Source organism: Athalia rosae, chromosome 1 (assembly GCF_917208135.1).
Source record: "Athalia rosae chromosome 1, iyAthRosa1.1, whole genome shotgun sequence".
Classification (NCBI taxonomy): Eukaryota; Metazoa; Arthropoda; class Insecta; order Hymenoptera; family Athaliidae; genus Athalia; species Athalia rosae.
The window spans coordinates 26,638,058-26,660,984 of NC_064026.1; the positions used below are offsets into that span (position 1 = coordinate 26,638,058).

Below are 22,927 nucleotides of genomic sequence, written 5' to 3' on the forward strand. Positions count from 1 at the left end.
TGAAGGCGCAGTAGTAGACGGGTGAACAGATTTTCGTCAATTGCGATAGAATTATCAACTTGCTTTATAAAATTTTTTGAAATTTTCTATTCGAAAAACCCCAAAACAAGAAATGGATATTCATGCAAATCCATCCAATTACTCGCGAGTGATTTTCCACGACTATATTATGAATTCTATTCGAAACAGGTAATTTTGAAACAGTTAACCGAACTGTATTTCGAACTAATTAGGTACAGCAATTCAACACTGAAAATAAAACATATTCAAACTGTAAAGTGTAAATCAAGGAACAGATAAATTTTGAATGTGCTTTCATTTCTCTTTTCTTTTTGTCTACTTTGCCTTTTCTTTTATCTATACTCACTATACTGATTGTAAAATGATCGGTTAAATAATATTTTTTCACACTGCATAGTCGTACATACGTTAAAATGAACTCTTCGGTTCGTTAAGAGACAGGTACCTTCGTTGGTTTGAAGCTCACGTCACCACTGTGCACTGCAATATCTATTTAGTATAATATAACGACAATACTACGCAAGCATGTGCCTAATCGCTAATATTAGTATTATCAACGTTGTAAAATTCGTTGGCACTGCATAATGACACTTACACAAAAGTATTTCTCCATTTCTTTTATTTCGACAAACAAAAAGATATACATATAGGTATACATAAGTATATGTGTATATAGAACAAGAAATCAAGATGCGTGCAGTGTGAAATGTGTGATAAGTTGATAACGGAATATTTGTCATGCAGAAATTAGGCCCTCGGCTCAAATTCCGATCAAAATGATAGATGCAAAAATTTTTGAAAAACGATCACGTATTCGAAAGATGACAATATGGGTTAGTGGCATTAGAAGAAAAAACCACATTTACCAGACAATACACCGAAAATCGCGTTGAATTTCGGATTGGTTGCCTTGACTATCTATGCCTTGACTTATAATTTAATAATAAACTATGAAAAAATATTATAGTCGTATACGTATGCACTGTACGTACGTATACTTGTAAAGGAAGCATAGATATGCGTATAATCTCGATATAAAATAATGATATTTTACCTCACTGATTATATTTAGGAGCCTTGAGTCTAGACTTCTTACCATTTCTTTTTTTTCCTTTACAATTTTTTTTTAAACCATCGGTAAGTTACCGAATTTCAGAAACACCTCATCCTAAACGAATTTTAATCTTCTACAACTTCTACAGCAAATAATAAAATTATTTGCGATTGGTATAATTTTTTATTGTTAGATTGTGCTACGTATGAGATGTATATTGTACCAGTGACTGATGTTCGAAATCATCAATAATTTTCACATTACTGTGCGAAAATGTGCGAAATTCGTCTGCGTATACCCTATTTTTCCTGCATAGTCAACTTCCGGGTACGAAAATGGTGCAGAATTACTATTAGTATTATCACAGATTTCAACCATGAACTGCACGTGGATGATCGCACATTTAAACAATACGTATAGGTGTTCCTTCCCTCAACGATTAGCATTTGTATCGCATGAATAAAAATACAATATTTCGTATCGGTTAAAAAAGTGGGGGTTTTGTTACGTGGTATTTTGTTCAGCTGTTCTCTTTCTATCTATCTATCTATCTATCTATCTATCTCCCTCTCTCTATCTGTATAGAAGATGCTATACGAAGATGTAATTGACCTGAGATTACCTTGTGAAACGACGATATCGCCGAGGTCTAGCGAAAGTCTAAACCTCGTGACTACAGAATGTCCCCAATGATCGGAGTAGCGTTTACAATAGACGAGATAATTGCCAATCCCAGACTCGTCAGATTTAAAGTTCGCGTATACATATACTTATATGCCTATACCTTCATCGGTATGTATAAGTTGAGATAATTATAAATTCCAATGAAAAATAACGGAAAAATGATCACTATGCTGAGGAAAAAAGCATAATGACTACGGCGGAATGATGATTCATAGTTTGTCACTCCCACCAGAATTCGAAACAATAGATAAGACCGCATAAGAGTGTGTTACAAAAATGAGAAATCATCGTATATAGAAAGATCAATGAAATCCCCCAACGCTACTTATTGTCAGGCACTGGGTCAATGTCATGCTCGAAATTATTATTTTATCCGACGATTTCCACGTGAATTGTATTCGCGATGTGAAATTACACAAGAAACAATGAGATTCGTGAGGTATACATAATTTATGTAGTCATATACCAGACCATGAGCTTATTCGTCAACGCGTAAAATTTTGTGAATTGTTGTTTTGCTTTGATTTCATTGTACTATATATTTTTCAATTAACAGACATCTATTTCGTAATAAATTTACAACCCTGTAAGAATAATTTATTTTTAGCACACTTCTGTAGAATTTTATAAAACATATTACGATCCCGTGAGGTACGAAGAATTTTTCTCTACCAATGTTACCGGATCGTATGTGATGTGGAATTTTTTGTTCTTCGAATTTTGACCAACTAATAAAAAGTATGCGTTTATTAGTTTTGCCTTGATTGAACTATATTTATTCATTACTATCACAACGATATGTTCGTTAGTTACAGTGCCTTAAACATTTGAAATAATTTTTCATTTCATATACTTTCAGGTATTTACGCATTAACCAAACATGATTACCGAAACAGTCGGAATTACGGTCTGCTTACGTCATTTTCATTACATGTATCGTGTCTGCATCAAATACTCTTATTCCGATCAGAGGCTGCAAAAAAAAAACATGAATTCTTTTATAGCCGAACCATCATCCGAATAAATATCTAGTGTGTATTAATCAACTTTTAAATATACATATTACATGTATACTCTTGTTCTTATTTGTTAGAAAAATACGTGTGCATATCGCTCAACGCGTGTATTGTAGTTTGAAAACCGTGTGTATTTGAACTTAACTGTTCAATTGGTTATTTGTACGTCGTCATGTATATTTTATACCTATATGATACGTAATTAAATTCTGATATATCTATTTCAATTATAAAAGCGGGTAGTTTATGTGGTTTGTGGGAAGATCGTTGATACGGCGATGGATGAAATTCGATTTTTCAACGTAACCGTCTACAATTTTTTTTACAAATTTATAGTTACGATTGATAAGTGCAGTATAAATATCTTCAGTTCATAAAATAGACGAAAATAGGATATGTGTCAAACATGTCTTTCTTTCTATATTCCGAAGATTTATACCTGTAACGAGCATAATAAGGAAGATTTTTAGGATAACTGCAGATTATAAAATTACGTGTAATGTGTATAATGTACAATAACAGGAAAAAATTTGTTCATTGTTCTTAAAGCGTTAGTTCATATACCTAAACAATATAAATATACCTATACAATATACGATATACTTTTGTCATAATATGTGTATATGATTTACCATATTTATGTAATTTAAGAATTATTATCTATATTTATGTGTATATAATATAAGAGTCAGTCAAATTTATGTAAACCTATGTGATGTTATGTACGTATACGCAGATTCGAACGAGAAAATTGATCCACAAAAAAAATTTTCCACAGTTTTTATTCTATCGAGTCTTTGGCCGAATTTGCATATTCTAATAACGTTTTTTTAATTCTCTTCGAACACTACGCATCCCCACGATCCCAGGTTTATTTTCGAGTGGAATCGCTTGTGATTGTTTTGTTCAGTTCTGAGGATTTTGCTACCCCCTGAAATACACGAAACCGATAGGTTTTCTTTAAAAAATATCAAAAACGGGCTCACGATAAGTCGAAATATAAAAACTTGATATATTGTATACGTATAGAAATTATTTCTGTATAGCGTACCAGCTACCGTAGAGTTATCGGTGAAAAAAAAAGAGAAGTCATTTATGACAGTAAATTATCATCCCTACAATTATAACCCAACAGTTCTGAAAAATCGGTTCCAAAGTGGTCTGCTTCATAATTTTTTAAATTTCAGTCAGATGGGTCTGTTCTTTTTTTTTGTGATTTTCTACTGTTCTAACTCAACAAGGGAGTCGGATTAATTCCACGCTGTATCCCTGTACACTCTAGATCAACTTTTTCTATGTAACAACAAATGTCATAATTTTATTAAAAATATTCAGAAAAATATGTGCTGCTTCGTATAAAACTTATGATTAGTAGATAAAAATGATTTCGGGCCTCGGGGGCCTGCTCCTTTAGTTATTGGGCCTTCTGTGCTACATCTGCTACTTGTGCAACGTGAGTAGCGTGAGTAGCGACTGGTCCACCGTGTCCATTACTGATTACTCTTTTCATAGGGGTATCCAAAGCAGTCTTTTTAGGCTGAATTAGTGCCATTAACTTTGGCACAAGTAATATAACCAGGAACGCCAATATGTGTGGAGCAAGGTACATGTGTCTGTAAATGTAATTTTATGACAGTGAGATTGAGAAAGTTATTTAATTGACATTAGAAGTAAGTGACTTTACGGTTTTATACTCACAAATACAATCTAATACTGGGATAAAACTCTAGAAGTATAAAGCTGAACGTCATGTATGCCATCACCACTCTAGTAGTGGAAAATGTCAATAAATCGTAGAATAGTTTCGAACCATCCGATCCGAGGAAGTAAGGCCGAAAATGTCGCCGAATCTGCGTAATGATACACAAAAGACTTTAATAAATCGTCTGATACTCGATTGGTACAGAAGTTTTTACATAAGAGCACATAATCTTCTCTCTCTCTCTCTCTACTTTTGAACCCATAGAAATACCTACTGGATCTTTTTTACGAACATTTAAGAATCATATTTTACTCACGGTGCGTGATGCAAACGTAAAAAGCGCTGCTGTGGCGAAAGTGAGGTAGTATCCGGGGTAAAAACCATGCCAAAGAACGGACAAGCCGTAGGTGAGAATTGTGCTGTGGCTGTTTGCTCTTTCATAGACGATCATTCTAAGCCACTTATTTGTTCCTTTATTCCAGTGTTCGATGCTGTCTCGCAAGCTTAGTGCCGTCTGATTAAATGTGAGTTGAAAGGTGAGCGATATTAACTCTATAGATAATCCCGGCAAACCTTACAAGAATTAATCTAATATAGGTATACCTCGAACTTAAGTACATCAACGTTTGAAATAAGGTCCCATCTAGCAGAACCATCAGCGTTGTAACCGTTGAATCCCAGCCCAGAATTATTGCAAATCGCATCAGCGAATAGCCAGGCATGATAGTATTTGAATCTCACGATCATTGTAGACATCATGAGGAAACCCAGTTTGTAACTAAAGGTAGTATTTTCTATAAAGTCGTCCGCTGAAAATGAAAATAATTATCAGTTAAAAGTGGCACAATTAACTCATGGTCAACTCGTTAAGATGAAAGGAAAATTCAAGGAAACGGGACAAAAGTTTACCTTTGATTTTTTGAATTGGAAAAGCTGGAATGAACGTGACGAAAATTATCGCGCAAATACAGCTGGCAATGACCTTCTTTACAACGACTAAGCCAGGCGATGGTTCAAGGACGATCTCCTTTTTGATTAAATTCTTATCTTGGTATCCCTGAAGTCAAAAGAGATCGAGATAATGTAAAGCAGAGATGATTATAAAAAAAAAAAAAAAATTCAATTGCGATCATTTTTCTTACAGTCAAGGTTTTCGAAACGTAGAAGTTATGGCCTTCAATAAAATCAATATAATCTCTGTAAAAAATCACGGGGCCAGCCATCAGTGCTTGAAAATGTAACGCGAAACTGAAATACTCCAGGGCTGTTGGCATTTTCCTGAAATAACAAAATGGGAATTCGTTTATTTACCCGAACCTATTCAACATGAATAAAAAGTTTATGTGGAGCAAATGATCATAAACTGCAGATACAAAGAACTTCCATCTTCCTCTACGTTTTATGGCAACTTTCCAAGCTGCCAGTTTGTTCATATCCTTTTATTCCCGCGTTTATTTTCCCCATTGAAAGGCATCCCCCTCTTATGATCCGCGATTTGTAAGGCCTGTGCAATGAACGAATTTAAACGACGCAGGCTAGTCGAGGGGTCACTGAGGACGTTCATAAATCATAAGTAGCGTCTCGTATAGAGGCAATACATCCGTCCATTAATTCTCACGAAATTATATTTATTTACGGTTCGTACAGAGAATAAAACCGAAAGTCTACGAAATCAATTGAAAAATGAAATTGAAATCTATGAATACATTCATGAAATTCCATGTGTAATCAATCGACAAACACTCACTTTACAGCGTTGTATCGCTGTGAAGGTGTAAGATCTTCTTCTTTTCGTATCAACCCATCGTGGACGCTGTATGCAAGACTTGTTACTTTCTGTGTGATAACCATCAGCGGACCTGCCGAGTAAATTTATACTAAGTTCCGCGTGTCCAATACCCAAGTTGAGAGGGTTTTATTAGTCTAATTCACATACCGGTGATATCCAAGGTGTAAGATCCATAGTCATAAACCTGCCTATGAAAATGTATGCAGCTAAGGTACAGCAAAGCAACGATGAGAACCATTCTGAAAATATATAGGACATTTTTAGACCGAAAGCCGGAAATTGTGACAGTATTAAAAATATACTTGTAGTACATATGTATGTATAGATATGTGCTTCCGCAACAAGGTGTATTTCTAAATTTGTTCACTTTTAAGAAAGACGACCGCGACGCTACCAGTCAACGAGAAAATTAGTCGCGGTGTATTTTTTCTCAAACTGTAAATGAAGGTGAAAAAAATTCTGAGACTTCACTGTTTCTAATTGAAGCTTCTCAGTTGCATAAAATAATCAACGACTATTTATAGTTGAACCCCATAATATAAACGGTATATCCCTTCGATTAAATGCTCTAACTCTCTCACGCGAGATTATGATAATCAACAAATTGTGGTTATTAACTCACACACCGGTTGATATGATACCATAAAACTGAAAATATGCACAATGATATAAACATAAGCGCAGCACGCGACGTGATTCAGTTAATGGATCGTATGTTCTCATGATACGGATATTCATCGCATTTAATAAAATCCTGCACGACGGAAATCAGGGTCAGACACCTTTCGCGCGTTTACTCTTCATATAATAACGCCAATTATTCAATTAGCCAATTTTTCGGAAAATCGGTGATTCTAAGTAGTAATATTCACCTCTGCATACTGCGTGGGTCCTGAGTCCGCATAACGACATAGCAAAGAGCTGGAAGCCCTGCGAGATGAACTGCATGCCTGAAAAATGATTGCGCTTGTTTATTTTTAATTTTATTTGAAATTTAACCAGCCGGAAGTCCAATAAATTGGTTTTATTGTATACATGATATAAACTATATATACAAGAAAGAAATGAGCGTGGGAGGAAAGCCAATTATAGACTAATGTAAACTAGATAGTAAAACGGGAATGATAAGCGATCAAGACAATACATAATGTTTCCGTAATGCGAACGATTTTTATTTTATTAGCTTGCCAATCAAGAAATTTGTGGGTGCATTCGACGAATTCGACTTTTTGAACGCTAGGAATCAGCAGGGCGTAATCCTACTCTTTTGACGTTCGATAAATTTTCTACTATAGAGGCGCAGACCACAAAAGTAATGGGAATGGAAAAATGACAACAATTCAAACGGAATTTAATTCGAAAACGGTCATGTCAAAACAAATCGAAACAAATAATAAAACTAAAATCATTAAAAAATATTATTTTGAAAATTTTTTCATCCCGTTCAGGTTTGTGGAATACGCCCTCCTAGCTACCCTTCGATGAAGTATTTGCTTGTAGTCAAATGAAATCGAAAAGACGATTATCGATGAAATGAATCAAAGAAACATTTTGGATGATAAACTGTAAAGTTAATTAGCTTACTTGCCGAAACTGAAATAGCCAAAAAAGAGACCAAATACGAGTCCAAAAGCATGTCTAGTTCCAGGGCCCACAGCTCTCGGGCTCAACGATGATCTGAACAAAGAAGCCAGTCCCAACGCTGAGAATTGCGTCAACAAGAAGTTTAACTGCAATTGGGGGGAAAAAAAAATTATTTTCCAACAGTTTTTCGAAGTCTGCTTTTTCGTTGAGTTGTTTTCGGTTTATTAGATAGTCTGACAATAATAGTGAGGCAGACATTGACGCATCGTATATTTTTCTTTCCATATCCACTGCGTCATAAAACTAGAAACTATAGCGGAGCTTATTCTAATCAAGTTAATACAAGTTGTTGATTCATCGAGTGACAGCTTCAGCAACACTTTTAAAATTGACCGTCGTCCAAGATATTCAACTTGCTTTGCACGTTACAAAATACTACGTTGAAATTATTTTATCTTCACGCACAATATTTTTCTTTTCGTTATTTTAAGATAACCGAAATGACATTAAATCTTGTATAATTAATTGTTAAATCTCTACATTTTTCTCCGTCAATTCGTAAACAACGCTTACTCAGTAAAACGGACAATAAGGTTCATTAAAAAAAAAAAAAATTTTAATGACTGCAGCCTGTCAAGGTCCTCTTGTTCAAATAACCCAACCGTTTATAGGATCAAATTGTCTTCATTTAACACGCGCCAGTCACACTTATGTACCTAAATACATAATTGTACGTACATATCAGGCACGTTATGAGGTGGAAACAAAAAAAATCGAAGCCTCATACAGGGAAACCAATTTGTCCCATTGCGATGTTAGAAATTCCTAAGGGGCAAGAGGCCCTTTCACTTCAGGGACGTAATACAATCGCGCCACAATTCAGAGGAGGAAAGAGACCTTCATACCGTTATAACTTACACGTGAAATCAAACGTAAATCAAACGAGTTTTTCAAATACAGACCGCAGCTAGCTCCTTTGAAAGTTCAGATTCCGAGTTATGTATAGTAAACCTGAAGCAATTACTTCACTCGTAGCATAGAAATTTTTCCGCACAAAATTTGGCATGCTGGTGCAATAAAAATGAATAAACGAGAGAAATGATGTTTTTAAAAATGCACACGTCCGCGGTTATAGGTGAGAGAAGAAGAGTATAAGGAAAAACATAAATTAAATTACATTGAAAAGGGGAAAAATGACCGTGTAAGGACAATTAATTACGACATAGTCGAGCGCGCCGAGGTGCGGTAAAGAGCAGTCGAGTGAGACAAGCTGATCCAATAATATAGTATGTATGCACGTGTAATACGTACATGGATATATATTGCCTATCGCATACCATATAAAACAGCAACATACGACGTATGACGTAATCTTTATTTACCTTTCCTTCATTTTCTCTATCTCTCCATAACAATGATTATATCAATTAAACGTGTTCGCATCAATATAGTGTTTCGAATATCGGTAATTCATGAAAAGTGTTATGAAATTTTTACAATTATTAAATTTTATCTTATCATTATTTAGCTGGCGCGTGTACGTGATATTATCCATCATATACCTAAGTTGTCGAATTGGATTTGTTATGCATTAGAAAATACATCGAATAACCATTACGTGCAGTGTGAATAAATATAAATAAGAATATGCACGGTATTTCATCGTCGAATTACGAGTACGTCGGAGTATGTATAATATATGTATGTACCTTTAAAGTCGGAGCGACTGCATTATCGAATGATATGAAATGCGCATAATGCACTCACAAGAGCAGACGGAATATATGTATGTGTATATTTTAACCCATATGACATGATCGATATGCATATAATTTTCATTATGCTTCTCAGATATCTGTGTAATCAAGCGAACGCATATTGAAACCTGTACGTATAGAGGAGGCACGAAATTAACGGATGATCGATTTCTCATAATATGATCCATAATACAGAGCTGCGCAAATCCACAGTTATCTACTAATACTAATAAAATTCATTGATAGCGACCGCCATATTCTGCGATAATATTTATCAAGACCTTATTCTTCAGCTCCACCATAGATATATTGATCCACTATACATACTATCTGCATCATACAAGAATCCATATAAAAAACTGCACGGACGTATAAGACTCTGGAAATAAGCTATTAGTTTTAAAACGTATATTACGATAATATCTAATCAGATTCAACTTTTGATCAAACTATCCTGATAACCCTGAACTTATCCTAATATTAAGCGATGCGTCATTATAATTTCCGACATTTAAAAATACATTGAGGACAAAATAAGCAGGATTAATAAATTGAGTAAAATGAAATAAAAAATGTTAGAGAAACCAGACACAACACCTACGACAAAAACCAACTTCCGCAAAGTCATAGTTAACATCGATTGTAAGAAAATAGAAAAAATGACGTCGTCGCCTGATCTTCATGCGTATAGTTGGGATTTTGTAATTCAAGACATACATAATCTGTTCCGACGATGACGTGACTAACAATAAGATATACCTAGGTAATTCATGAACTTGTTACACCGGCATTGAACACCTGTTGGTTATAAGCTCTAGATGGTTCAGTGGCGTGATTCGACAGGTATAAATTATGGAAATTTATTAAAAAAATTGATGAATAATTATAATCATAGTTCATGCTGGTAAAAATTTCACACCAATTTTTCTGCGCAAGGGATGTTAATTATGAAAACTTAGGGGGCATAATAAATAAGATGACGGAAAAAGAGATATTCACGATGTCCCAAGAGTTTCTTAAGAATTTTTTACAAAAAAAAATGAATTGATCATAGCAAATTAATCGAAGACTATATTTGTTTACGATACCATACAAATTTCATAGGGAGTCCTGATGCAATAAGCGATCAAAATATATCTAAATATATTCTATGATATCATGCGACGTGATGTATAGTCTATAGTTATTAATGTGACGTATTATGTGAGTGGGCAAGATGCAGTCATTCGAAGGGCGTAGTATTAGCTGCAAAAAATATACGCGATTCGACCCAAAAAAATAAACTATATACGGTACAACAATATACGTTGATAACGCTAAAGTGGAAAAATTTTCAGGGGTGGAATAACTATTCAGTTTAGCTCATACTTTTGAGGAAAATAGAAATTAGAAGACCAACGTGAACTAATTAACGCGTACAATAGGCCATTGTTCATCAGAAGACGTCGGTTTCGCGAAAATATCTGCAAAGCTAGGTGTAGAAATGATTCTTTTTTTTCAGTTCTTTCGTACAGTACACAATACAATGCATAACTAACTTGAGAACGATCTACATTACAATATACAAATCTCATTGCTATTCTCTGCAGATATTCTGTTCGGCGGAAATAATTGGAATAAACGACATGGTGACAAGACCAAAATAACTCTACGTCAACCAATCTTAACATACAAACATTTTCAAATAAATCGTCTTTCGAACATCCTAATTCTGGTTTTTGATGGATAATTTTTCAAGTACAGCCCTCAGCTCGTTTTCAAATAAATAGTTCCATATGAGCAGCACACGAGTTCTCGTTCATTTTTATTGTGCAGCATTATTATTGTCAGTTTAATCTACAATTTAGCATTTGAATTGTAGTCAGCGAGTGCCTTACATGATTTGTACAATCATAAATCTCATGGATGGTGATCACTCATATCCATCTGCGACTCTTATGTGCGAGTCTATTTTCTCTTGCGATTTAATAGAACCAAATTATCAAGTAGGTTCGACGATTCTGAAATATCAAATGCGTAGTAGCTGGATGTGCATATTGCATGGTGTAAAAATGTATTGCATATTCATTTATCGCCTGCGGAATTCTACGCTCTTTATAATCGCGTTGTTTTTTTTCTCGAGCAATGATCCAATAAAGCGCAAAATTTTCCTCCAACAAGCCCACGTTTGTAGACAAATAACTATTCAAATTATTCGTGAGGTCTTAACGAATGCAAAACATGCAACTGTCAGATTCTCTACGTCAAATGCAACCACGCTGCGTCAGACTGTTGCTCGAAAGATGTATGTATAGGTATATCTACATAACATAGATACATATATCGCCAGGAAATGTCAAGGAACTTGAGATCACAATTTCTGGAGTACGCTACGTCAAAACGCATCTGGGCGGTATCTCACTTAATTGGCGCGGTCACTGAAAAAGGTATCCCGCAATTGCACTTTAATTCTCACCTCCACTGGCACTCCGTTATAAAAATGAATTCTATCGTTTAAGCCGGCGATCAATACGAAGAGTTGTTCATCTGAAATTTTCTCAATGAGAGGTTAGGGGGATGCTGTTTGTAGAGGATATAGAATAGGGGTGTTATGAATAAATGGTTGTTCCGTAGAAGAGACGCTCTCACCTGGTCAATTGGTAGGCCAACCAGGTCGGCCATCCACGTGAAGGCGCGCGAGCCATCGTAATACAAATCAACGTCTGCAGACGCGCCCATCCCCGATCGTGGTTAAAGCGGTACTGAAGAGTAAAACTAAAGCCAAACCAACGGACGAACTCAAACAACCCAAGAGCAGCAGCCACTCCTCACCACTCCGAACATAAAGCTGCCGGCGTTCAGGGCCGTGCTTAACATCGTTGATCCCAGATCACCTTTTCTTGCGTTATGTGATCACCCTTTGCGGATGACCAGCAGCTGCCAATGATCGGAATACGCGCAGTTTCGCGTAGATATTCATATTTCTTATGAAAGAAAAACTGGTCACGACATACAAGAGGTGGTCCCACAAACATGTTTATGCGCGACTGCTTTTTAATGATCTAGAATACGCAGCGGATCTCGTGGACCTGACTTGCAAAACAAAAAATCGACAATATCCTTACAAACTCAAATTAGGGGATGATTCTTCGCAGGCATCTTTAAATGTTCTTCCATATTCTTCGTTGGAAATATAAAATAGCGGAATGGAGTTATCCATAATAGAATATATAAAACATGGATGTTTGGAAGATGTATAAAATATATATGGATTACAGATCTTATTCATGTTTTGATCGTTAAGAGTCTTTCATTACATTGCAGGTAGAAATAAGAGACATTGACTGGCAGATTATAACGGCTCGGTCACGGTTACGGTCAAGTCCATGGCGACCGGGCTCAAAAAGCGACGAAACGCAATCAAGCGGTTTCTCACACCGAGTAAATGTAATTTTCTTGACACCTATTTGGGTCCAGACTCCAAATTGATCATTGCAAAACGGTCAAACACTGGCTTCGTCTCAAACAACATGCATACGAGATGATTTTTTGAAAAAGACACAATATTTAAGAATTTTCAAACGAGTTCATATTTATAAACGCGGTGTGAATGAACGCTAAACTTTTTATTTCCCCAACCTTAGCCGACGCCTTATATTTGCCCTGTTTTTCTACTGCAGCGATGCCTCTTCTTGTTCTTTACCACGGCGAGTTTGGAGAAATATTTTTCTGTACACCGGGTGTTCGATATGTGAAATGAAAAATTAATCATCATATCAGATTTCACGAAAATGTCCCTTAGATCGTTATTCTCAAAATATTATGCATCGTAAAACTGAGGCGTACAGTGATTGCATGTAAGAAATGTTTTCTTACAACTTTTTTTTCTTTCAACCGAAGGCATGATCCCAATGGACCATGTCCCGAATTCTTACAACTTTCTTTAGCCATGATGATGCCGATATTTGGCACCCTTTAGAAAGAACTATGCAAAGCTATGGCAGAGCTAAAAAGAACAAGTAACAGAGCTTGGGCCAAACTGGATCGTTTCGGTAATAGTGCAGTTGTATTCTCACAAGCAAAAAATCTTTTTCATGGGAATGAAATTCACGTGAAATAATTACGACTTCGATTAGATTCCAGGGATAACAATTTTTGGAAGATTTTAAATGGCAGTATAATAATGATCCGTTTTCCGTTTGGATACTCGAATAGTTACAAATGTAATCCATCAGAGACACGGATGATTCTACTTAGCGATAATTCAGAGCACGTTAGAGTAGCATAGGGGATCCTGAAATAGACGAGTTAGAACGAAAGAACAAAAGAGATACCGTAATATATAGATATACCACTAACGATGCCAACGGAACAGAGATCGTACGACCGTTATGTCCTGGATATCTCTGTGCTACTGCAGTGTTAGATCTCTTTCTAAAACAATAAATACGTAATACAATAATAAGGGCAATGGTGAAAGTACTTAAATAGGCAATATCATGATCGCCTGAAACCACACGTATACTTACAGGTCTCTTACAAATTTCAAAGAATGTTCATTAACTGAACTTGGAAAGCTTGCGTTATTCATTATCATGATAAGATGTTCTTTAGTTAGTTTTGTGGGGATTCCTTTAATATCACTAATTGCGTCACTCTAGTGTGTATAATTAATCGCGTTTCCTATCACGAGTAGATTAATTTATTTGTATCGTATGTATCCGGTAAATTTAATCATTTATGAAAAATGAAATAACTTTCTCAAAAACCAACGAAAGACAATGAAAACTTCCCTCAACTTTCAATAGGTATATTATAGTAATTATTACATGTACAATATGCCTATACAATATATACATACATATACATATACATACTGATTAGGGTTATTAAAGATTAATGATTTGTCTAATAGCTGTGACGTATATACGTAATAGTTTTCTATCTAATAATATGATTCTACCTATGTACACGTAACAGAGGTACAGAAATACATATATGCATAGAATATATGTAATATGTGTAATGGGTAACCCATACAAGAATATACTCCGAATTTGATTCGAAACTTATAATAGTTGATCAAAACTTAGAAGTAGGCAAAACTGGATATTCGTGTAACTGACGATAAATATTGATGTTCTTTTAATGATTTGCCAATGCTTATCATCAGTGTTCGTCGTCTCGTCAGCGGTGCAAAGACCGACCTCTCAACCACATTTAAATATTAGCTGATTGTCACAATTTGACGAGCATCATTAAATATAAAATATCACTTAAGAATCTTTGTAAAATATATATAGGGGAAGGCGGGGAAAATCGGGATAGCAGGGCAAAATGGGGTACCCCGAAAATTTTGAAAACATTTTTTTAAAAATGATCGAAAAGAATTTCAAACATCATTCTGGATTTTAGAAACTTGTTATTTTTATCTCATGGCAACTGAAAATCTTTCTCATTTACTTCGAATACAAATAAGAGAAAGAAGTTTCATCGTATTTAAGTTTTACAGAGCTCGGACTTTCTTTAAGTACTCTCTTTTAGCCCGCCTTCCCCTACTTGTATTTATGACTGTACACATCTATTTATTTCTAATTGAATTCTATCAAATAGTACTAATAGCATAGAGTTCAATATATCTATGGTAATAGTAACGAAGTAATCAGATCTAAATCAAACATTGATCATCTGACTACAGATTTATTATTCGTGTTAGCTATCTGTTAGTTTGTATTTATTTTTTGAAATTGTGCTGATTTCTCGATGTATTCCCTACTTCATATTTCTCAATCAGTTTCATTCATGCATAAATCGACTATTAAATTTTCATCCACGTTATATTATCAGTTTATTTTCCAACTACAGCCATTCATTTATAAATTATTGGAATTTTGTTGATTTTTCATCATCTGGTTATTGATTTTTTATTATCTTGTTAATAATCTCATCCTCTTAGGCCACCAATAAAATCATGTTTACATTATTCTTACATAGATAGAGTAACCATTTATACCTAAATTTCTACACATTAAAACTTAATGGAGTATATGTATAGTAAATGAATCAATTTCGTATTTGGTTTACTTTTTTTTGATATATATACGTGCATCTGGCTATTGCACGATCACATAAGTATTTGCTAGAAATAATAATGGTATAATTATATAAAAAAATATACAGATATATCTCGTCTCTCTTTCTACGTACTCACAGATTCACAAAATTAACAAGACATAATTTCATAAACTTTACTTTATCCCCAGATTTCCGAAATTCACATGCTTAGCAAGAAACACAAAACGAATTATACTAGAAGGAAAATTTATTATATCATGGCTATCCTTTACTTGTATGTGAAATATAATGTAAACCTATGTTATTGATATCATATGAGATCAAACTGTGCGCGAATGATAATTAATCCTGAACTGTTCTTGTATAATGTAAACGATGATAATTCATCCATTTTTATTTTAATTTTAGAAAAAATTTAGAAAAAATATTTGTTAGAGAAATTACCGAAATAAAAACAAAAACTCATAACTTGAATGTTGACCAAACGTTATCAATTTTTCGGACATCTTCGAATGTATTAAACTCTGGTGATGAGTAGTGAGCCTAGATGATAATCGATCGTTTAAAATACAACCTAATTATGGTACCTACTGTTTGCATAGTATAATTGGAATATTGGTTTTTCTAGGTGGCTGCGGGAGTTTGCATTAACATTATTTTAACATTTTTTATCATTTTATTTTAATCTTGTGTAACTTAAGTTTGAATCCAAGAAGCTCAGAGAGCACTCCCGATAGAGCTGACAAAATTACTACTTTGGTAATAGTATACATGTACGGGTTTGCGTGCAGACCAGAAACTTTGAAAGAGCTCTCCAATTCCTGAAATAATCCAAGTATTTTTATGAGACAAACCTTTGAAGGCTAGAAATAGAACTCTTAATTATAAAAACAAACCTTCAATAAATCTGCAGCTAGCTTTAGGACACTGTTTGCTACCATAAGTTCATCTTTGTTCTGTGGTTTCTGCTCGATTTGCAAGTAAAGATTAATCTGAAAATCAGAATGAAGGACTCTTTTGTACGATCAAATATCAATCAAATTCATCAAATGATTTGACTGTTGGAAGGGCTATGGAAGTAATTAATTTGCGAATCTAGTGACTTTTTTATCTACGTTAATCATCTTAAAGTCATACATAAGTGATCATGTTGTTTATTTCAAATAATGACACGACTACTTATCCTAAGGATAATAAATATTATTTCTTATGAGGAATATATTAATTATGTTATGATTAAACATGTTTATTTGATTATCTATTATTCATAGACTACCTGCCCACATGTTAAATGGCAGCTAAAATTATAAATTTCTACCATAAAAATACGAGTTGAATTTTTCAAGTGTTAATTACAGTAAAGTAATTAACAATAAGCTCCCTATGACAACAAATTTCGATCTATTGGGAGAAAGCAATTTGTATGTACGATGCAACTTCATCAGACAATTAGAGTAGATTGTGGTTATTTTTGATAATTCGGTCTTCACTTGAAAGAATCGTGATAAAATAGACAATTTAGTTAGTCATCGCCTTTCAGCAGTCTCAGGGTTTTCAACATCTCTTGTCTTTTCTCCTGAATCCCAGAAAGTGCAATCTCGAGTTCTTGATGACGCTCCTTTAGAGTCATGATGGTTTCTTCATGTTCCATATTCTCCCTCTGTACCCTTTCAATGTCATTGAATAAACAGAGCATTTTAGAATCATGATTTTTATATTTTTCTTTATGGTAATCCAAGCTTCGCGTTGTCTCACACAGGTCAGCCTTGAGCCTATCAACGGTCTTCTTCAGAGATACAGAGCTTTCTTCAAGCTTTTCCTTAGAGGTAGTCAACATATCTCTGTCTTTAACCAACCTATCATGGAATTCTTCAGCTTCAGCAGCTCTCTGCTTTGCATTATTTTCCTTCTCTATCAAGTCAGATAACTCTGCTGTCAGGTCAGCGGTGTGCATTGTTGCCTTTTTTAATCTATTTTTACTATCTGTTAGCAGTTCTTGCGTATATCCCAGTCTCCCTTTGATATCCCATTTACTAAATTTTGGTTTTGATTTTGGTTTTTGGACATTCAAATTCAAATTTGTAGGCTCTGCTGCCTTTGTCACTATACTTGAACTTTCTTTGGGGGTCACTCGACTCGTTATGTCAATATTCCTATTTTGTTCCTTCAGAAGAGATTTTACCTCAGTAGTTATCATGTCAATTTTCATATTTCGCTTTTTATTAGTAATTGTTGTCAAGGTACGTGATGCTAGAAGTTGAGATGAAGTGCTTGCTTTTTTTTTGTAAGCCTTAACAACTCCTGTTAATTTTGATTTGGTTAATCTTGTGTCCATTGTAAGGCTGAAATAGAGGTGTCCATTAATTCGTCTTGTTTATCTAAAAATCATCGACAAGATATAAATAGTAAAAATGCCTAGAATTTAAATGCGAGACAGCTCGAATTACTCGAGTCAACACAAACTGATAAGTGATTTTAATAATCTCATTTGCAAAAACTTGGATAACGGTTTGTTGAGTTCAAACCATCTAATTAACATATCCGCAAATGTCAATTAGGAGCGCTGACAAAATTACAAAGATGTGACGTTAGCTTCAAAAGATTATCAGAGCATGACACAGTCCAATAAACACAACTAGCATAAAAAAGTTTTACTTACCTTCAATTATAATTCTTCAACAGACTTAAACAAGAACCAACTATAAAAGAAGATTCTGAATAGCGGAGACTGGCAGCAATGAACCGGCTTAGTTTGCAACTGCCATTTTTAAACAGCACTCTACGTTTTACCAACACAAGACGGAAAAATAAAGTTAACGTTCGGATGGCGAAGTCAAAATCTTCAGCCCGCAGAAGTTGATAAATGTAAAATGTGACGTTAATGAATCCAAACAAAATTCGTCAAGTATTTTAAATCAAATGCTTGAAAATTACATTTGTTTTCAACACGCGTACCATTGTTGCCTTTGATGGAATATACGCAGCTCGAAGGTTGGTAAGATATGAGCAGGTGCAAAGAGTGGGGACGGCAGCTGATGACCCTGAAAGCTCACGGCTTGTGAAGCAGTGAATGAAACCCCCTCACCACCAACGCACAATGTGTACACTCTGACGTAGTCGCACTACGAACGCATTCATTAGTGCGTATACTTCAATGAATAGTTAATCGCGCGATTTTGACTGACCTCCATGCTGAGCAGGAGCGATATTTTTATCTTTTATCAAATATTGCCGGTTGTACAAAACTGAAAAGGCATGAAATGAGATTTGTTACCTGTTCTGTTAGTAAAATTGAAACGTTTCTGTATTTTCTGTCGATTTTAGTTCCAAGCATCATAAAACGAAGGATGAAAATTCCAAGAGCACAACTCCAGCAAAGAGCCTCAACAGTGTATTGTGAATGTAAGCTTTCCGAATCCTGCAATGATATTTGGAATTTCTGTATTCAGAATAATGGTGTTGAAATTGATAATACAGCCTGAGTCAAAATTGTATTTACCTTTATATATTCCATACTGATGAATGACAGCAATAACAAGGTGAGAAGTAAAACGGCAGATACTATCATGTTAACAGAACGTTGGGGTCCTCTTCTCTGAAATCCAAATACAAAAAGTACGTGCATCTTGTTTTTCTATTAGCGACGACAGACAAAAACTGGTATAAAGGATTTACCTTCAGATATGATCTAACACTCAGCCATGTTTTAATATTCCTCACTTTATTTAAGCGGAAATGAGGGAGTTCAGATTGTCTAGCTTGTCTTGACGATGTTAAATGTGAAAATAACTTTGCACACATAAGACGTTGTTTGTAAGTTCGTTCGGCAACAGCAACCAGAAAGAATAAAAGACAGGACAGAGTCAACCGTTCAAAAAACGATATAAGTATCACCGTTCGCTCCCTAGAAAAAAATTCGAGAGCATGAAAATATTTTCAAGCTCTGTAGACCTTTTGAAAGTTCGGATTAAACTTCTACTTACCAAAGTGTAGTTCCAAATGCTATGTCAATAATTCGACACAGAGTATCTGGGTATGTCTCCAAAATGACTTGAGATAAATCCCCCAAAACAAGCGAGCTAGTTATGTTACTTGCTTGGTCTTTTGTTATTTGATCACTCAATCTCCACATTGATGGTATAAATGACAGTATGAAAGAGAAAACTAGACCACAGTAAAAATAGTCCATACTCTCACGCATGGCTTCTACCCTGTATGTAATCAACGAAGCTATCTCAAGGACCGATAATTCCACTTTGCCCAAATTTCCATTTTTCCAAATGGTGCACGAGACTGTAATCGAAAAAATATTAATTGTTAGAGGAACATAATTATACCGTGAATGGGTTACATTTACAAACGAACTGACCGCTGTCTGGCGCCGACCAGGAAGGGACACGCTTGAATTTCGGAATTTCGAATTCCCAAGAGAAAGGATTCTCCAGAGATTCTCCAGGGTTCACATCTACCCCAACATCGGACTCAGATTCTTGAAGCTCAGAACTGAAACGTGATTTTATTTTTGTATGATTGTTTCATTGACAGAAAATACGACATTTTTTTATTACCTGTAGCTGCAATCTTCATCACTGTTTGTGGTAACTCCCATCCATTCAGTTGCTGATGTTGTAGCTTCAGTGAGATGATTTGTGGCTGCATCCTCACATTCTCCTTCCTCTTCACTTTCACATTGTTGTTCACGCACAACAAATGTACCTGAGACTTCACTTGCCTTATACGATTCAGTGAATAAAGAATTAACTATGTATTCGAACGGTTCAGCATTTTTACAAATCTCGGTTAAGATTTCGAAATTTTCACTTAAACTATTGATGGTATATCAGATTATAATTAATTAAGAGTAGATCAATTTTTACGTACTGGGTTTTTGCCGTGCTCCCTCTCGTTATCCAGATAGTGTTCTTTTTTTGTCCGAGCTAGGTGCACTGCGTGAAAAATATTTACTCGTAAACACTCTACTGTTTCAAATAGGTGAACCACACCAAGAAGCATAGCACGTTATGTATAATTATGAGTCGTGTACAAGTGATCATATGAAAACTGAATAAGTTTGAAAGAAAAAATAAGGGAGGGCTGGGTTGAATGTCTGTTCAACTTCTCTGGCGAAGTCTTTATTTGGCAAGAATGTGCATAGAACGGATGGTGGAATAATTTTTAGATGAATGGATTTAAAAACTAATCCCTTAATCAGCCACGGACCTGATGATCTACATTGGTGTGATACATCTCCAAGCTGTCTTCTATCGTTAATCATACCCTGGTACCAGTTTCTGCACTTTCCTGGGAAGCTGGGAGCTTCGACTTCCGTTTCTTTTTTCTCATCGCTTTTGAATCGTACTGCCAATTGCTCAGTAACAACTTCTCCAATCTCACTGGATACATTGCCATTCAAGCTTTCAAAACCGTCGTCTTCTTGGTGGATATATTCTTGGTGTCCAACAGCCTCTGTCTCATTTTGAATGTGGGCATTGTTTGACACTACGTCTGTCGTGAGTTCTAAAAATTTGTGCCAGGCGTACAAACAATTGAATAAATTAAACAATGACTTTTGCTTACCTTTTTTGTCCACTGGTGATGCATTAAATGAAACAATTGGTGTTTGAGGGAAACTTTTATTGCAGGCTAAATTTTTTTCTTCATTTGTGTTTTCAGGACGTGCTTTCCAGGTTGTATTACGTGATTGCTGATAGATAAAAATAAATACAGATGACATTATTGGAAAGCTATCAAACAATGAAATCTCCAGAGATAAGACTTAACACCTCTGATAACTGACCTGAATAGGCATTATGGTGCTGGGCTCTTGGATAACAACGTTCTTAGCAAATCTAACTGACAAGGGCATGTCTGCGCCAACTGAACCTCCCTTCTCAGATGCCGTGTATTGGTAATATTGAGCCTCATGTGCAACTAAATCAAAAGGAGTAATAATAGATTGAATCAAGTGAACCGAAAATTTATTTATTGTTATTTTTGTTGGATTGAATTAGCTCACATGGATTGAGGTGTGTCCTTTTCTTGCTAACATGGCATCTTTTACGCTTTGATCGACGAGGTTTTGTAGTATCTTCTCTGTTTCGTCCCGATACTCGACCCGAGCTTGTGGAAACAATTTGTGAGTGCACCATACATAATACCAGCATCATGCCAGCTGGTATAAGAACCTCAAAGGCAGATACGATCTTGAAATAAGTGAGTATATTTAATAATCACAACCTAAAATCCCAATGGTTTGCAACAAGCGTTTGAGCGAAATCACTGTACCTCAGGCTCACTATTGTTCTTCATCGAATAACAACAGTAGACTACGACGTTGAATATTTGCAAGCAGTAAAGCAGCAAGAAAAGCGCAAATATTCTGGGACTCGTCTGTTGGACCCACCAGGTTCTATGCATAGGAAGTAACAACAGTCTTCGTACAGCCAAGTAAGCAACAGTACATAATCCATGTTCAGGCTTTGCTTTTGGGAATGACGAACCTACAAACAAAAAAAAGAAAATACAATTTGTTCTCATAAGTATAGACCAAATCCTATACAAGTTACAGACCCATTTTATATTGAGAAGCCAAAATAACTTGAATTGAAAATTAGTGAAACGTGATTCTAAAAATATCATAGTTCTTTGTTTCAGTTTGTGGTCAAAAATAACTGAGGCATCTTTGATTCAATAGATATTAGATATGCTGGAATATTCTCACCTCTGACTAGGTCAACATCTATGAGATTTGTTTTTAAATTAGCTCTGGTAATAGGAATCCATATGAAATGATCAATGAAACGTTGCTCCAAGGTTTTTTCCCATTGCTGTTTATCATACGTGCCTATCTTTTTCTGATACCTATATATTGGAAAAAGAACTTAACGTAAAATAAAAACACATAACCACATCCGTCAATTTTTACATGGTCAATTTATAATGACACCTACCAATACATAAGGTCGTTCAAACCCATTATACAGATTAAATTTAGAAACGATTTTTCAAATTGATCTGTAACAGCAGTCTTATGTCTTCACGTTTTCACACAAAACCTCGATAGGTTTGCTTCAGCTCACAATCAGCTGTTCAGCCAATCAATTATTTAGGTATATTAATTTATTTCACATATATCCGTTAGTTACTGAGTTCCGAATGATGTTGGAGGTTGAACAGACATTACTGGTGTGAACCGAATTCCATTATCCTAAATAGCCCAGAGGTATTCTTCTCTCGAATCAATAACAAGCAGAGTAAATAATAATA

At 35.1% G+C, this 22,927-nt stretch overlaps 3 protein-coding genes and 2 long non-coding RNA genes across 9 annotated transcripts in view; 2 read left to right on the top strand and 3 right to left on the bottom strand.

Moving 5' to 3' along the window:
• The window catches only part of LOC125502222, a 24,740-nt gene extending 2,167 nt beyond the window's left edge, over positions 1-22,573 (top strand). Inside the window, exons 1-4 of one of the 3 annotated variants that reach the window (XR_007280071.1) lie at positions 18,928-19,063; positions 21,335-21,569; positions 21,673-21,874; positions 21,952-22,573. This is a non-coding gene — a long non-coding RNA (uncharacterized LOC125502222). Of the gene's footprint in view, positions 1-18,927; positions 19,064-19,261; positions 19,277-21,334; positions 21,570-21,672; positions 21,875-21,951 lie in introns of those variants that run through there. The other 2 variants (XR_007280073.1, XR_007280072.1) reach the window with 2 other exon arrangements.
• LOC105683455 (lysophospholipid acyltransferase 6) lies at positions 624-12,393 on the bottom strand. Of its 2 annotated transcripts, XM_012396052.3 has the most exons (11): positions 12,236-12,393; positions 7,851-7,996; positions 7,139-7,216; positions 6,414-6,505; positions 6,225-6,336; positions 5,620-5,755; positions 5,387-5,534; positions 5,081-5,286; positions 4,794-4,991; positions 4,474-4,625; positions 624-4,388 (listed from the first exon to the last, which is right to left on the bottom strand). In XM_012396052.3, exons 1-11 carry the CDS (start codon positions 12,323-12,325, stop codon positions 4,190-4,192), a joined length of 1,557 nt encoding a protein of 518 aa, XP_012251475.2. In that variant the 5' UTR covers positions 12,326-12,393; the 3' UTR covers positions 624-4,189. The 2 variants fall into 2 exon arrangements, with proteins under 2 accessions (XP_012251475.2, XP_020706571.2); XM_020850912.2 differs by lacking the exon at positions 12,236-12,393 and having other exon boundaries at positions 7,855-7,988.
• On the top strand, positions 9,222-9,817 carry LOC125502223. Of its 2 annotated transcripts, none has more exons than XR_007280077.1 (3): positions 9,222-9,315; positions 9,379-9,526; positions 9,702-9,817. It is a non-coding gene; the product is annotated as an uncharacterized LOC125502223 (long non-coding RNA). The 2 variants fall into 2 exon arrangements; XR_007280076.1 differs by having other exon boundaries at positions 9,379-9,636; positions 9,702-9,816.
• Positions 14,381-22,752, bottom strand: LOC105683452 (protein phtf). Its single transcript, XM_012396044.3, has 16 exons — positions 22,612-22,752; positions 22,383-22,522; positions 21,947-22,161; positions 21,678-21,864; positions 21,459-21,592; positions 21,239-21,365; positions 20,882-21,178; positions 20,543-20,607; positions 20,230-20,393; positions 20,031-20,164; positions 19,645-19,954; positions 19,337-19,565; positions 19,161-19,256; positions 18,936-19,079; positions 16,558-16,653; positions 14,381-16,482 (listed from the first exon to the last, which is right to left on the bottom strand). The coding sequence occupies exons 1-16, from the start codon at positions 22,635-22,637 to the stop codon at positions 16,333-16,335; spliced, it is 2,514 nt and encodes an 837-aa protein (XP_012251467.2). The 5' UTR covers positions 22,638-22,752; the 3' UTR covers positions 14,381-16,332.
• Positions 16,874-18,580, bottom strand: LOC105683453 (myosin-3-like). Its single transcript, XM_012396046.2, has 2 exons — positions 18,321-18,580; positions 16,874-18,003 (listed from the first exon to the last, which is right to left on the bottom strand). The coding sequence occupies exon 2, from the start codon at positions 17,994-17,996 to the stop codon at positions 17,184-17,186; it is 813 nt and encodes a 270-aa protein (XP_012251469.2). The 5' UTR covers positions 17,997-18,003; positions 18,321-18,580; the 3' UTR covers positions 16,874-17,183.
• Positions 22,753-22,927: the final 175 nt, after the last annotated feature.